General features: G+C 49.7%; 1 protein-coding gene across 2 annotated transcripts in view; it reads right to left on the bottom strand.

Annotated features, from left to right (window-relative positions):
* CAPRIN1 (cell cycle associated protein 1) overlaps positions 1–14,225 on the bottom strand; it is a 75,223-nt gene that overhangs the window by 39,042 nt on the left and 21,956 nt on the right. The window contains exons 6-16 of one of the 2 annotated variants that reach the window (XM_075325276.1): positions 12,117–12,199; positions 11,022–11,159; positions 10,189–10,247; positions 8,148–8,231; positions 4,463–4,621; positions 4,262–4,379; positions 3,554–3,606; positions 2,628–2,738; positions 2,395–2,544; positions 2,149–2,296; positions 1,832–2,026 (exon numbers count right to left, since the gene is read on the bottom strand). In XM_075325276.1, coding sequence (XP_075181391.1) covers positions 1,832–2,026; positions 2,149–2,296; positions 2,395–2,544; positions 2,628–2,738; positions 3,554–3,606; positions 4,262–4,379; positions 4,463–4,621; positions 8,148–8,231; positions 10,189–10,247; positions 11,022–11,159; positions 12,117–12,199 — 1,298 coding nt within the window. The remainder of the gene's footprint in view (positions 1–1,831; positions 2,027–2,148; positions 2,297–2,394; positions 2,545–2,627; positions 2,739–3,553; positions 3,607–4,261; positions 4,380–4,462; positions 4,622–8,147; positions 8,232–10,188; positions 10,248–11,021; positions 11,160–12,116; positions 12,200–14,225) is intronic. The other variant, XM_075325277.1, reaches the window with a different exon arrangement.

The following is a 14,225-nucleotide window of genomic DNA, read 5'->3' as shown; positions in this document are numbered from 1 at the left end:
CCATATTAATTGCAGCAGTCTCACATTAGAGCACTATGCACTTTATATTTTTTTGGAAGGAATATTTATGAGAAACATTTTGTAGGCTTATTAGGCTATACATTTATTATTTGAAATTACTTTATTTATTTTCTACCTATTTATTGTAGTCCCGCTGGTATTTATATTTACACTAGCTGTACTACCCGGCTTCGCCCGGGTTAATAACTGTTGTTAACAAAATAGAATGTATTAACATTCCCGGGATAAAATGTATAAATAGAATATATTAACCCCCGGGATAGTAACTGTCTCTCTGTTTCTCTCCCATTCTCTGTCTGTCTCCCCCTCTGTATATATCTCTGTCTCGCTCTCTATCTCTGTCTCGCTCTCTATCTCTGTCTCTCTCTGTCTCTTTCTCCGTCTGTCTCTTTCTCCGTCTGTCTCTTTCTCAGTCTGTCTCTTTCTCAGTCTGTCTCTTTCTCATAGTCTGTCTCTTTCTCACAGTCTGTCTCTTTCTCACAGTCTGTCTCTTTCTCAGTCTGTCTCTTTCTCAGTCTGTCTCTTTCTCAGTCTGTCTCTTTCTCAGTCTGTCTCTTTCTCAGTCTGTCTCTTTCTCAGTCTGTCTCTTTCTCAGTCTGTCTCTTTCCCTGTCTGTCTATCTATCTCTGTCACTTTCCTTGTCTGTCTCTTTCCCAGTGTCTGTCTCTTTCCCAGTGTCTGTCTCTTTCCCAGTGTCTGTCTCTTTCCCAGTGTCTGTCTCTTTCCCAGTGTCTGTCTCTTTCCCAGTGTCTGTCTCTTTCCCAGTGTCTGTCTCTTTCCCAGTGTCTGTCTCTTAACCTGTCTGTCTGTCTCTTACCCTGTCTTTGTCTGTCTCTTACCCTGTCTTTGTCTGTCTCTTATCCTGTCTGTCTCTTTCCCTCTCTTTCCCTGTCTGTCTCTTTCCCAGTGTCTGTCTCTTAACCTGTCTGTCTGTCTCTTACCCTGTCTTTGTCTGTCTCTTACCCTGTCTGTCTCTTTCCCTCTCTTTCCCTGTCTGTCTCTTTCCCAGTGTCTGTCTCTTACCCTGTCTTTGTCTGTCTCTTACCCTGTCTTTGTCTGTCTCTTACCCTGTCTGTCTCTTTCCCTCTCTTTCCCTGTCTGTCTGTTTCCCTGTGTCTGTATCTGTCTCTTTCTCTGTCAGTCTGTCTCTTTGTCTGTGTCTGTCTCTTTGTGTCTGTATCTTACCCTGTCTATGTCGGTTTCTTACCCTGTCTGTGTCTGCCTCTTTCCCTGTGTCTGTCTCTTTCCCTGCCTGCATTGTGACACGCCAACATTCCATATAAGGGCGTGGCTGCGCATTCTTCTGAAGTTCTGGCTGCACTGTGGCTCCCAGCGCCATTCGCTTTAATGGAGGCAGGTTTTTTAGCGAATAACTGTAAAGCGCGGGGTTAAAATTTCCCCTCAAAACATAGCCTATGACGCTCTCGGGGTTCAGACGTGTGAGTGTGCAAACTTTTGTGGCTGTAGCTGCAACGGTGCAGATGCCAATCCCGGACATACACACACACACACACATACACACCTACATACACACATTCAGCTTTATATATTAGATATACTGCCTCTTGAATTTCCCTATCTATTATTGAATATTTTTGCTCCTCTGTTTTTAACTGGGTCAGTCTATTTTTTAATACATATATTTTATTTCATGGTGTTTTGACTCTTAGGGGCAGGTGTATACTATTTATCTGTCCATGGGGGTCTTTTTGAGATGAACACTGTATTTATTAAGCACCCATGAGGGGTTTTTTTGGATTACATAGGAACAAAACACGTGTGAAGTGACCAGGTTTGCTCCGATACATACCTCTGAAACCATTAGAGGGCCCTCTGTAGCCATTCATCAAGCCCCTGCTGCCACGCTGTCCGCCACGGGGCATCCCTCGGTTGTTGTAGAAGGGTTGGCTGTTGCGAGGAAATCCGGCGTTCTGCTGTTGTGCCTGCTGATGCCCAGCAGAGGCTTGGTGAGACTGGTCCGATGCGGCATGGTAAGGGTTTACCACTAAAGCCAGCAGAGGAATAGCAATGAATATGACTGTCTGCCTTATAAACCGCAAAGTCCATAAACCCTGAACCCCCGTTACCGCGTGTGTACGGCTTCACATTTACAGTCTGAACGGTCACCTGTTTGTAGCTGCTCTTGTTGAAGATCAGATTGTTCCACTTGATGAGGCTGGCCGGGGAAAGATTGATTGTAACCGGGTTGGTACTGGTTCTGTTTCAGCGTTTCTGCCTCATTCACGGGAGGGACAGGCGCATTCATATTAAATACCTAACAAAAGAGAGAGAGAAAAAAAACCATTGAAGAGTTTTGGTTGTAGAAAAGCATGCGACGAGCAAAGCCACCCACCGGCTCCCACCATGACTTACAGTCTGCATGGACTGGAATGGAGCAGCATTCACATTGATACCACTGCTGTGCAGAGGCTTGTTGGACCCGGTCTGAAACACCTGAGGTTGGGAAGCAGCAGGAAGCGACGGCGAAGTCTGTGTGGGGTCTGTACTTAGGGATAGCGATGCCTGCAAACAAGACATGCCGATATAGAGAAGGACCCCGGAAGGGTGGGAGGACGGCTGGAGGATCTGGAATGGTTGTGTGCTACCTGAATTTGCTCCATGGCATCTTTTGGGGACCTCTGCTCTGTGGGATGAGACGTTTGGTACATCTGTGGAGACCCAGCGTAGCCTTCACTAGTGGAAGATACCATTGGGACCTGCCAAGAAAGAAGATCAAGCTCAAAGTAATTTACAGTTATCTTACTCCTTATGATCTCAGCAGTCCTGAAAACAAAGCACATGAATATACTTGCACGACCGTGGAGTGCGGAAGCGGTGCATGTGTCCACACTTCCACCATGCTGATTTGTAGGCATATTTTTTTTCCCTGACAACCTCTGATTATATAAAAGAATACAATAGGGCACACAATAGGTTTTCCAGATTTTAATAATAAATGGCAGCACGGACCATTTGTTTGCTTCACTACAGGAGTCAGGCAGAATCTGCAATGCTATGTATTCATGCCCTGCACCATAAGTCTATGTGCCCAAGGGACAATGTACCCACGGATATTTCCGCAGGTTTCCCGCAGCTGCTCCCCGGAATCCGCAGCTATCCATTGCTGCGGGTTTCAAGCATTTTTTGCCGCGGTAAACCTGCAGGACAAGTGGGGAAATACCTGCGGAATTCCCGCCCTGTATCTCCATAGTGGAGGAGCGGGAATTCCGCAGATATTTCCCCAGGAATAATTGACATGAAGTTATGTGTGGCTGCGGGACATCAGCAGCATATTCCGCAGCCGCACATACTGCACCATTGATACAGCACTGCCCAAATCTCATAGGATAACATGGGGAGTGTCTGTACTTGCTTAATCCTGCGGATTTATCTGGAAAATCCAGATAAATACGCAGGTTTTTGGTGGCAAAATCCGCGGGTACAGAGTCCTGTGGGCACACAGCCTAAGATTTTCTATAGCATTGGAGGCTGGACACTAAGAATATCAAGTGTAATTGCATCTTGTGCTCACCTGTGTGCTATCTGGAACTTGGCTGGGCTGCGATAGCCGGGTCTCAGGGTGAACTAAAATTAAGAAGAGAACAGTTTTGTTACTCTCCAGTGCGCTCTTATTTCCCGGGACAAACGGAAAGATCTTTAAAGGGAATCGGTCAGTTGTAAAAACGCTATTAAAGTGCATCTATGGGATTAATCTGCAGGTTAAAAGCATTTGAAACCTGCCCGGCGCCTGCACATTGAACGCTGCTGTCACGAGGCAATAGCCTTTATTCATAGAATGGTAGCGTTGGAAAGGACCTCAAGGGCCATCGGGTCCAACCCCCTGCGATCATCTCATCTATATGTTTATCCAGCTTCTGCTATTTGCCCTGCATAGTTCTACTTTCAGTCACGGGGGCGGCGCTGTCAGGGGTTCAGTCACCGCTCTTTATATGGAGAGGGGCGGCTGTAACTGCCCCCCGCTCTGACAGCTGTTTCTAATGCGGAGCGGCTGTCAGTCAGTGCGGGGGTCAGTTACAGTCGCCGCTCTCCGTACACAGTGACTGAACCAGTGGTGACACCGCCCCTGTGACTGAAACCGGAATGCTGCGGGAAGGGAATAAAGGTCGTTCCGGGGTTCAATGTGTAGGCGCAGTTCTGAACGCGATTAATCCCATATATGCAGGTTAGTAGCTTTTTTCCATGTGACAGGTTCCCTTTAATAAATGTAAGTTTCATTGACCTGTTATACCTGGCTGACAAACCATCTGTGGCAGATCCAGGCTCTGAGCTGGATTCATGGGTTGTGCAGACACAATGGCCGGGTCAATCGGTTGGTTGTCAAAGTCCAACATAGAGTCCTATGAAGACAGAATGATGCATGGGCTCCATCGGGTTCAATATATGTTCTGTATGGTGAGGGGGGGAAGGAGTCTTTACTAACCTGCATGAAATTGTATGGACCTTGCATTTGGGCCATTAGATCCTGAACCCTTTGCCTTCGGACAATGGGATCCGGCTGAACTTGAGGGATAGCATTTAGTGGAAGGGGCTCAGGATTTGGAGGGGATGCAGCCTGCTGTTGCTGGAGTGAGTTCACAACCTATTTAAAAAAAAATAAAAATAAAAAAATATAATAATAATAATCTATATATATAATTGCCTTATTCTGTCTGTCTGTCTGTCTTGCTCCAAAATTGTGTCCTTACGGTGACACAAAGCGGATTGGCCGCTGGCCTCACCATGGCCCCGCCCCCCCGCACGGATTGGTCGCTCGCCCTGGCTCCCCCCTCACACGGATTGGCCGGCCGCTCGCACAGGCTCCGCCCCCCCACGGATTGGCCTCTCGCCCCGGCACCCTGCACGTATTGGCAACTCGGCCACGCCCCGCCCCCCTCACGCAATGCACGCTCGCTCTGGCCCCGCCCCCCGCACGCATCCCCCGAACTGACACGGAGACACGACTCCCAGGTGAGTACTATACCCCCGGGAGCCCACACCAGCATACGCCGCCAACCCAGCCGACACAAACCCTCGCATTGCTGGGGTTTGCCGCCGTATGCTGGTGTGGGCTCCCGTGCAAGTGGGGGATGGGATGCGCTGGTAACCATGGTAGCATAGTTACCAGCGCATCAAGGTCCTGCAGCGGCGGAAAATCCACACTCACACACATAACAACAGACACACACACACATCAGATCACACTCACTCTCACACACACATCACATCGCATCCACACACTCACAACATCCTGGGATATCGCTTGCTTCTCGGCGGCGATACTGTGCTTTGAGCTTCCAGGACCTGCCGGAGGATCACATGGCCGGAAGCATGTGGTATCTCCGGATGTTGTGAGTGTGAGCGCGTATGTGCAATATCGTCAGTGTGTGTGTGTGTGTGAGTGTATGCGATCGGATGTGTGTGAGTGTATGCGATCGGGTGTGTGTGAGTGTATGCGATATGGGGGTGTGTGAGTGTATGCGATCGGGTGTGTGTGAGTGTATGCGATCGGGTGTGTGTGACTGTATGCGATCGGGTGTGTGTGAGTGTGTGTGAGTGTATGCGATCGGATCTGTGAGTGTCGGCAGAGGAGCACGGCGTGCTGGAGGAGGCTGGGAGGACAGAGGCTGATCCTGGGGAAGGCTGGGAGGGGGAGGCTAATGCTGGGGGAGGCTGATGTTGGGGGAGGCTGGGAGGGTGTAGGCTGATGCTGGGGGAGGCTGATGCTGGGGGAGGCTGGGAGGAGAGAGGCTGATGCTGGGGGAGGCTGATGCTGGGGGTGGCTGGGATGAGAGAGGCTGATGCTGGGGGAGGCTGATGCTGGGGGAGGCTGATGTTGGGGGAGGCTGGGAGGGTGTAGGCTGATACTGGGGGAGGCTGATGCTGGGGGAGGCTGGGAGGAGAGAGGCTGATGCTGGGGGAGGCTGATGCTGGGGGTGGCTGGGATGAGAGAGGCTGATGCTGGGGGAGGCTGATGCTGGGGGAGGCTGGAAGGAGAGAGGCTGATGCTGGGGGAGGCTGGGAGGGGGAGGCTGATGCTGGGGGAGGCTGGGAGAAGAGAGGCTGATGCTGGGGGAGGCTGATGCTGGGGGAGGCTGGAAGGAGAGAGGCTGATGCTGGGGGAGGCTGATGCTGGGGGAGGCTGGGAGGGGGAGGCTGATGCTAGGGAAGGCTGGGAGGAGAGAGGCTGATGATGGAGGAGGCTGGGAGGAAAGAGGCTGATGCTGGGGGAGGCTGGGAGGAGAGAGGCTGATGCTGGGGGAGGCTGGGAGGCGGAGGCTGATGCTGGGGGAGGCTGGGAGGCGGAGGCTGATGCTGGGGGAGGCTGGGAGGCGGAGGCTGATGCTGGGGGAGGCTGATGCTGGGGGAGGCTGGAAGGGGAGAGGCTGATGCTGGGGGAGGCTGATGCTGGGGGAGGCTGGGAGGGGGAGGCTGATGCTGGGGGAGGCTGGGAGGAGAGAGGCTGATGCTGGGGGAGGCTGATGCTGGAAGGAGAGAGGCTGATGCTGGGGGAGGCTGGAAGGAGAGAGGCTGATGCTGGGGGAGGCTGATGCTGAGGGAGGCTGGGAGGTGGAGGCTGATGCTGGGGAAGGCTGGGAAGAGGGAGGCTGGGAGGAGAGAGGCTGATCCTGGGGAAGGCTGGGAGGAGGGAGGCTGGGAGGAGAGAGGCTGATGCTGGGGGAGGCTGATGCTGGGGGAGGCTGGAAGGAGAGAGGCTGATGCTGGGGGAGGCTGGGAGGAGAGAGGCTGATGCTGGGGGAGGCTGGGAGGAGAGAGGCTGATGCTGGGGGAGGCTGGGAGGAGGGAGGCTGGGAGGGGGGTGGCTGAGAGAAGAGAGGCTGATGCTGGGGGAGGCTGAGGCTGGGAGGAGAGAGGCTGATGATGGGGACAGAGAGGCTGATGCTGGGAGGAGAGAGGCTGATGCTGGGAGGAGAGAGGCTGATGCTGCGGGTAGAGAGGCTGATGCTGGTGCAGCATGGGGGATGGAGCACGTTTGGGAATGCGCAGCATGGCGGATGGAGCACGTTTGGGAGTGCGCAGCATGGCGGGTGGAGCACGATGGGGGGTGCGCAGCATGGGGGATGGAGCACGATGGGAGGTGCACACCTCCCCCCAACACACACACACACACACACACAACACACACACACTGGGAACCACAAACACCGCCCTACACAGACACCCACACACACAGACAACGCTGCACACACACAACACCCAACACACAAACACCGCGGCATACATAAATATACGCACATACCGCACAACACACACATTGCACAAAACATACCTCCCCCCAAAACACACCACACCCACACAAACCGCGCAACACACACGCAACGCTACAGACACACAGCGCTCCACAAACAATGCAACACACGCAACACACAAACAACACCGCTCTCACCCCCCGCCACACCCAGACAACACCCAGAACATGTACAGCGCCCTACACAAACCTACACACAACAACATCTATATATATATATAACAAAAATCATACATGAACTACACAATACGTAAATTCTAGAATACCCTATGCGTAGAATCGGGCCACCTTCTAGTATAATTATATATATATATGTATATTTATAATAATATTATATATATTTATATTATTATATATATTTAAATTATATATATATATATATTTATAATAATATTATATATATATATATATATATATATATATTTATAATAATATTATATATATATATATATATTTATAATAATATTATATATATATATATATATATATATAATAATATTATATATATATATATATATATATATATACACACATACACATATTAATATTATATATATATATATATATATATATATACACACATATAAATATTATATATAAATATTATATATATATTCTATATATATATAATATTAATATACATAATATTTATATACATATTATATATCTATATCTATATCTATATAATTGACAGCAGAAAGGAAAAATGATCACAAACGGGTAAAGCCAGGCTTCCAGCAAACGCTTTGTGAAGTCTCACAACACCCCCCAAAATATGTATTATCCATCCGCATTAAATATACAAGGCCTTAATGGTCGCTCTTCTTGAAAGGAGGGAGTGAGGTAAAGTCGCACTTACTTCAACAGTTTCTACGGTCCAGTCATCAACTTGTTCCTTCTCACTGCTGAACTGGCTTTCTGCCATGAACTGTCTGTTCACAAACTGTAGGGGGAAAGAAATCACACAAATGTCTACACAAGCAGACGACAGGAGGATCAAAGGACAAGACGCCGGAGCATGAAAGTGTAAAGCCACCCAGAGGGAAATGAGAACCAGAGGAGAAAGCTTCAGACGAGCCCTCGCCCACCCGGCCATGGATGGAGATAGGAACCGGCCACCCGGACACAAGTGACTGACCGCTGAAATAAGATTATGCCACCGGTCTGTAAATCACCTGCCAATAAAGCAAGACTGCATGCGGGAAACCACAGCATGTTACAGGAGCAGAAACTGTAGCCTCTCATCCACATGCTGCCGATAGAGAAAAAATATCTGAGCTGTGCTCCGAAATCTAAGACCATTACCACACACGCAAAACTATCTATTTACATGGGGGGCTCAGACCCAGAGTCTGAAGATTGAATGATGGGACCGAGAGAGAGATTGAAGGCTGGGACCCATCCTGTGAGCAGAAAACTGTATTTAGTAGTAAACCCCCTTAAGGCTCTGTGCACACGTTGCTTTTTTTCATGCATTTTTCCTTGCAGATTTTAATCAATACTGCAGGGAAGTGTATGGGAATCCTGACTTGCTGTGCGCACGCTGCTGCTTCTCTTTTCCTTGCAGCGCGTCAATTGATTCTGCATTTTTTTTTCTGTTTTTCTATAATCCCCAGCAATGCTTTATCACTACAGGGGATTATAGCGAAGCACTTCACCTCACACACCATGCATACAGCATAGTGCGTGAGGCTCTCCATAGCTCAGTAACCCAGGGTCGTCATGGTGACAACTCAGGGTTGCCATGGCAGTGATCGGGTCCCTGTGATCACATTCCACTGACCCAATTGTCAGGGAGAGGTAAGTGATCCCTCTCCTGACCCCTGAATGCTGTGATCGCATTGATAGCAACATTCAGGGGATTAGGCCTAAGACACACGAGATGAAAACCAGAGCGAGTGGAATGTGATAGAACATCGCATTCCACTTGGACCAATATGTGCCAGCACACATGAGCGATTATTTTCTCAGCCCTAATCGGACCAAGAAAACAATGCAGCATGCTGCAGGTGCAATGCGATCCTTGTTTCTCTCGCACCCATTCAAGTCTATGGGGCAAGAGAAAGATCGCACTGCACTCGTTCGCAATATACCGGTATACCACGAGTGCAATGCGAGAATGGCAATAGCCAGCTACGGAGGAGAGAGGGAGATAAATCCCTCCCTCTCCTCCTCAGTGCCGGCCGTCCCCTCCTCAGTGCCGGCCCACCCCCGGCAGCTGTGGTCCGATCGCATGATCGGACCACAGTCACAGTGACACTCGGCTCCTGCTGTGCTGCCAGCGTGAGCTGAGTGTCATGCGAGGATTGCATTAGTCCCCCATGTGGCCCCAGCCTTAAACTACCAGGAGTGCGGGACCACATCGACCAATGAGAGCCGGGCCCCGGGTGTAACAGCTGGAGACCTGGCAGTGATTGTGGGGGTACAGCACCTGAATCCCTGCGATCGCCATAACTAAATGCAAAAAAAAACAAAAAAAAAACACGCAAACATGAAAAAGTGTTTTTCATTCTGCTGCGTTTTTCCTGCCAAAATGTGTTTTTTTTGTATGCAGAAGATCTGCACATAAAAAAGCACCGTGGACACACAGCCTTAATGATTTTATCTTAATAAACCAATATATCCAGCAGAAAGTTTAACCCCTTCCCGGCGTGATCTGCAGGAGCCATCGGCAGGACAGCATTTTCCATTGCACAGAAGTCCGCAGTCCTCTTATCACCACTGGCTAAAATTACAGCTTATAGAAACAGCGGCTTTTACTTGCAGAGGGGCATTATTCCCCCCCAATCAGCTGCTGCATAAGACTCCTCGTCCCGGAGAGCTGCCCATACTGGACGCGGCTCAATTTCCCACCGGAATCAGCACAAGTCAGTCCGAGATGCTGCCTGAAAAGCCCTTACCTCGGTGGACTCTACTTCAGTGGGCTCAGCATATTCCTCCACAGTTTCGGGTTCTAAGCCTATGGGGAAAAAAAAAATATATACATTAGGAGAAAATGCAGCTAAAAACAAAGCTGTGACCTCCCCACTCCTCCCCGGCTGGTCTGATTTAAGTCCTATGGTGTAAAAGAGGACCAGAGAGGCAGTGGGCACTGGAGAAGACCATAAGCTGTAATATATATTTTTAATGTATGGGGGGGGGGGGGTGTTGTGAAACAATGCATGGAGCTGGTCTTTACAGACATTGAAAGTCCGACCACTGGGGTCCCCACAGAATCCTAGCAGCAGAATCTAGCAAAATGGAGCCACCGATTCATTGTCTATGGAGCTGCTGGAGACGGCCAGGTACAGTCATATAGAGAATGAATGGAGTGGTGGCACGTATCCCAGCTGTCACCCCTCACCAATCAGAAACCCATCACCTGTCCACGTGTTGAGGAATAACCTCTAAAGTTCTCTACAAGTTGACCACTCATATAGATCTATATAGTTTAGGGTTCAAACAAGAAGTCATTTACACCCAATGAACCCCCTACAGCAATGTCACTTAACCGGTGACTCTACATCTGTCATAAAACCAATTATGAAGTTGCAGTTTTACAACCGAAACGCACGTTGGGGATCAATGCTCTCCAACTTCCGTCCTCAAAAGCCACCAACATGTCATGTTTTCGGGATTTCTTTATTATTGCACAGGTGATAATTTAATCACCGGCACAGGTGATCATGGCATCACCTGTGCAATGCTAAGGAAATCCACATGAAGGGAGAATGACAAAAAGTCATGAAAATACCAAGCTCGGGCGCTTGTTCTTCTGCAGGCGGCACTGCAAGGGCTTCCTCCTCCTCACAGAGCCCGTTGTGGTGATTCTGGGGGCTATCGAAATATCCACTCTGGAGGACACGATCCAGCAGCTCATGCAGAGCTTTATCTAGAGAAAACAAGACAAGATCTTATCAGTCCTAATCACAAAAGGGGAATAAAAGCCGCACTATGGGGTCACCCAGCCGCCCTACTGATCCGTAGGCAAACAGAGGCCAACACTGATGCAGAGGCGTCTTGCAAATCCACATGCCCATATTGCAGACCTTATTCTTTATCCATATTATGGCTGCCTCACCCACACATGTGCCTATCATGCTAAGTGTGAGATTTCAGTCTGAATACATTAAATTGTCTTCAGGGAGGAAGGAGACGAACTCTAGCGCCACCTATTGGGAGAAGCAATCCTAAAAGTCTAAAGTCTCCCTTTAACGAGCCTTTTCATATGACCTAGGATTTATGCCAGATCAGAACCTCAATTTGCAAACAGTGTTTCAGGGTGATTGTCCCTCATCTGCGCAAAGTATGAGATCTGATCTGGCTGTATGAGAAGCTATTGTGGGGTCTAAGGAGAAAAGTCTAAATACAGTCAGGAGAGACCTCCCTTTTAGATGGTATGTGAGAAGGGCTATGTGTGTGCACGATTCACCAGCATCGGTCGTGTGTCCTACTCTAATGACCGGCGTATAATACCGGATTAGCCATGCGGTCATCTTCTGGTGCACCGTCATCAGCACAGATGTGAGCTGGGATTGGAGAACGGCCTTAACCGAATGTTGTGCCAAGCCCTGCTCCCTCCCCGTGCATCGGCTTCAGAGATGAAGACCCAATTCTTGCAAATTCTTTGTTGCTTGTAATCTGATTTTCTAGAAAGCGGGCACATTGTGTGCAATCAGCAGCAATCCTGCTGAGAGGGCAGAAGCCGCGGCGTGGAGGCTGGGTCACTGCTGACTAAGGAAGAGCCAGCGCAGGCAATGCAGCATTGTGTGCCGTGCACTCCGGTACCGGCCGCGCAGCAGCTCAGCCCATGCACAGGTATAGGGGGGGGGCTTTACACACGCCTTACATGTGGTTCCACACACGGCCTTGTCTTTGCTTTCAAGGACGTCCCACAAGTGAATGGACGCCTGTTCATACTGCTCACCCAACCTAATGAGAAAGAAGAGAAGACATCTCAGATCCGCTCCTGAATCAATGGCAGTGGACATGTATATGTATTTATAATATATTATAATATATATATATATATATATATATATATATATACATACACACACACTAGAAGGTGGCCCGATTCTACGCATCAAGTATTCTAGAATTTTCTTATTGTGTACTTAATGTATGATTTTTTATATATATATATATATATATATATATATATATATATATATATATATATATGTGTATGTATATATGTATGTATGTTCTGGGTGTGGCGGGGGGTGAGAGCGGTGTTTGTGTGTTGCGATCCTCCGGCAGGTCCTGGAAGGTCACTGCACAGTATCGCCGCCGAGAAACAAGCGATATCACGGGATGTTGTGAGTGTGTGGATGCAATCTGATGTGTGTGTGAGGTGTGTGTGAGAGTGAGTGTGATCTGATGTGTGTGTGTGTGTGTGTCTGTTCTTATGTGTGTGCCTGTGTGTGTGTTCCGCCGCTGCAGGACCTTGATGCGCTCACCTCCGGGCGAGAGGCCATTCCGTGTGGGGGGCGGAGCCTGGGCGAGCGGCCAATCCGTGCGGGGGGGGCGGAGCCGAGGCGATGCGAGCGGCCAATCCGTGCGGGGGGGGACGAGCCGAGGTGAGCGGCCAATCCGTGAGGCCGAGCGGCCAATCCGTGCGGGGGGGTGGGGCCATGGTGAATCCGTGAAGCCGAGCGGCCAATCCGTGTGTGGGGGGTGGGGCCATGGTGAGCCCAGCGGCCAATCCGCTGTTTGTCACCGTAAGGACATGGCCAATCCGTGCGGGGGGGGGGGGGGGGGGGCGGACCCGAGGCGGCGAGTAGCCAATCCGTGCGGGGGGGGGCGGGGCCATGGCGAACCCAGCGGTCAATCCGCTGTTTGTCACCGTAAGGACATGTCACGGTAAGGACACAATTTTGGAGCAAGACAGACAGACAAACAGAATAAGGCAATTATATATATAGATATATATATACATATACACACAGCATTTACTTAGTCCCTATATATACACACCACGTAAATGTAAGAAGCTGCTAGAGACAAATCATCCATCCACAGCCCCAACTAATCCAGACAGGGCCCAGAGCTTCTCTGTGCGTCCATGACACCCCCCCCCCAATTTACCAGCTCCTTTCTAGGTCTATGTCCACACGGGACATTTCCTCATCAGAGGGTGCAGAATTCCTGGAGATTTCACCCCTTTCAGGCTAGTTTCACACTTGGGTTGAACGGCTTCCGTAGCATTGCGTTGTGTGACGGATGCAACGGATGTGTTGCATTTAGTGGCACAACGGATCGTACAGAACAACGGAATCTTTATTTTTTTCTTCTTCTTTCGTTTTACCGGCGGCAGACTATTGTGAACGATCAGCCGATCACTCACAGCAGCCGGTCGCCGGGTGATCAGCTGATCGTTCGGCCACCGAGAATGTGTGAGGGGGGCGGAGTTCGGGGTTTGTGGAGCCGAGCGGGATCATGGCACTGAGGACGTCAGTGTAGCGAGGAATGCAAGGCTGGGGACAGGTGAGTGTGAGTGCGTGCATGTGTACACATGAAGTGAAGTGCAGGAGGGGGCGGACCCGAGCGGGAAAGTGTCGGGCTCCCCGCACCCGTAGCAAGGGTAAATATCGGGTAACTAGGGAGAGCGCATTGCTTAGTAACCCGATGTTTACCCTGGTTACGAGTGCAGGGTGCCAAAGAGAGCAAGCGCAGCGAAATCCTACGGATTGCGCTGCTCAAAAAACGTTACATGCAGCGTTTCCTCTGCCCGACGCAGCGTCAAAACAACGACGCTGCGTCGTGCAGCGGATGGAACTCAAGACCATCCGTTGCTATCCGTAGCTAATAGAAGTCTATGAGGAATATAACGGTTTCCTGCAACGGTTACCGTAATTCCTCAAGGCTGCGGATAGCAACGGAAGCCGTCCAACGCAAGTGTGAAAGTAGCCTCACTGCAAAGGGTCAAATCTGCAGTAAATAAACGTTGCAGAAA

The sequence above is a fragment of the Anomaloglossus baeobatrachus genome, chromosome 10 (genome assembly GCF_048569485.1).
Source record: "Anomaloglossus baeobatrachus isolate aAnoBae1 chromosome 10, aAnoBae1.hap1, whole genome shotgun sequence".
Taxonomy (NCBI): Eukaryota; Metazoa; Chordata; class Amphibia; order Anura; family Aromobatidae; genus Anomaloglossus; species Anomaloglossus baeobatrachus.
The sequence above is the reverse complement of the archived record's forward strand: the minus strand, read 5'-3'. Positions and strand labels throughout refer to the sequence as shown.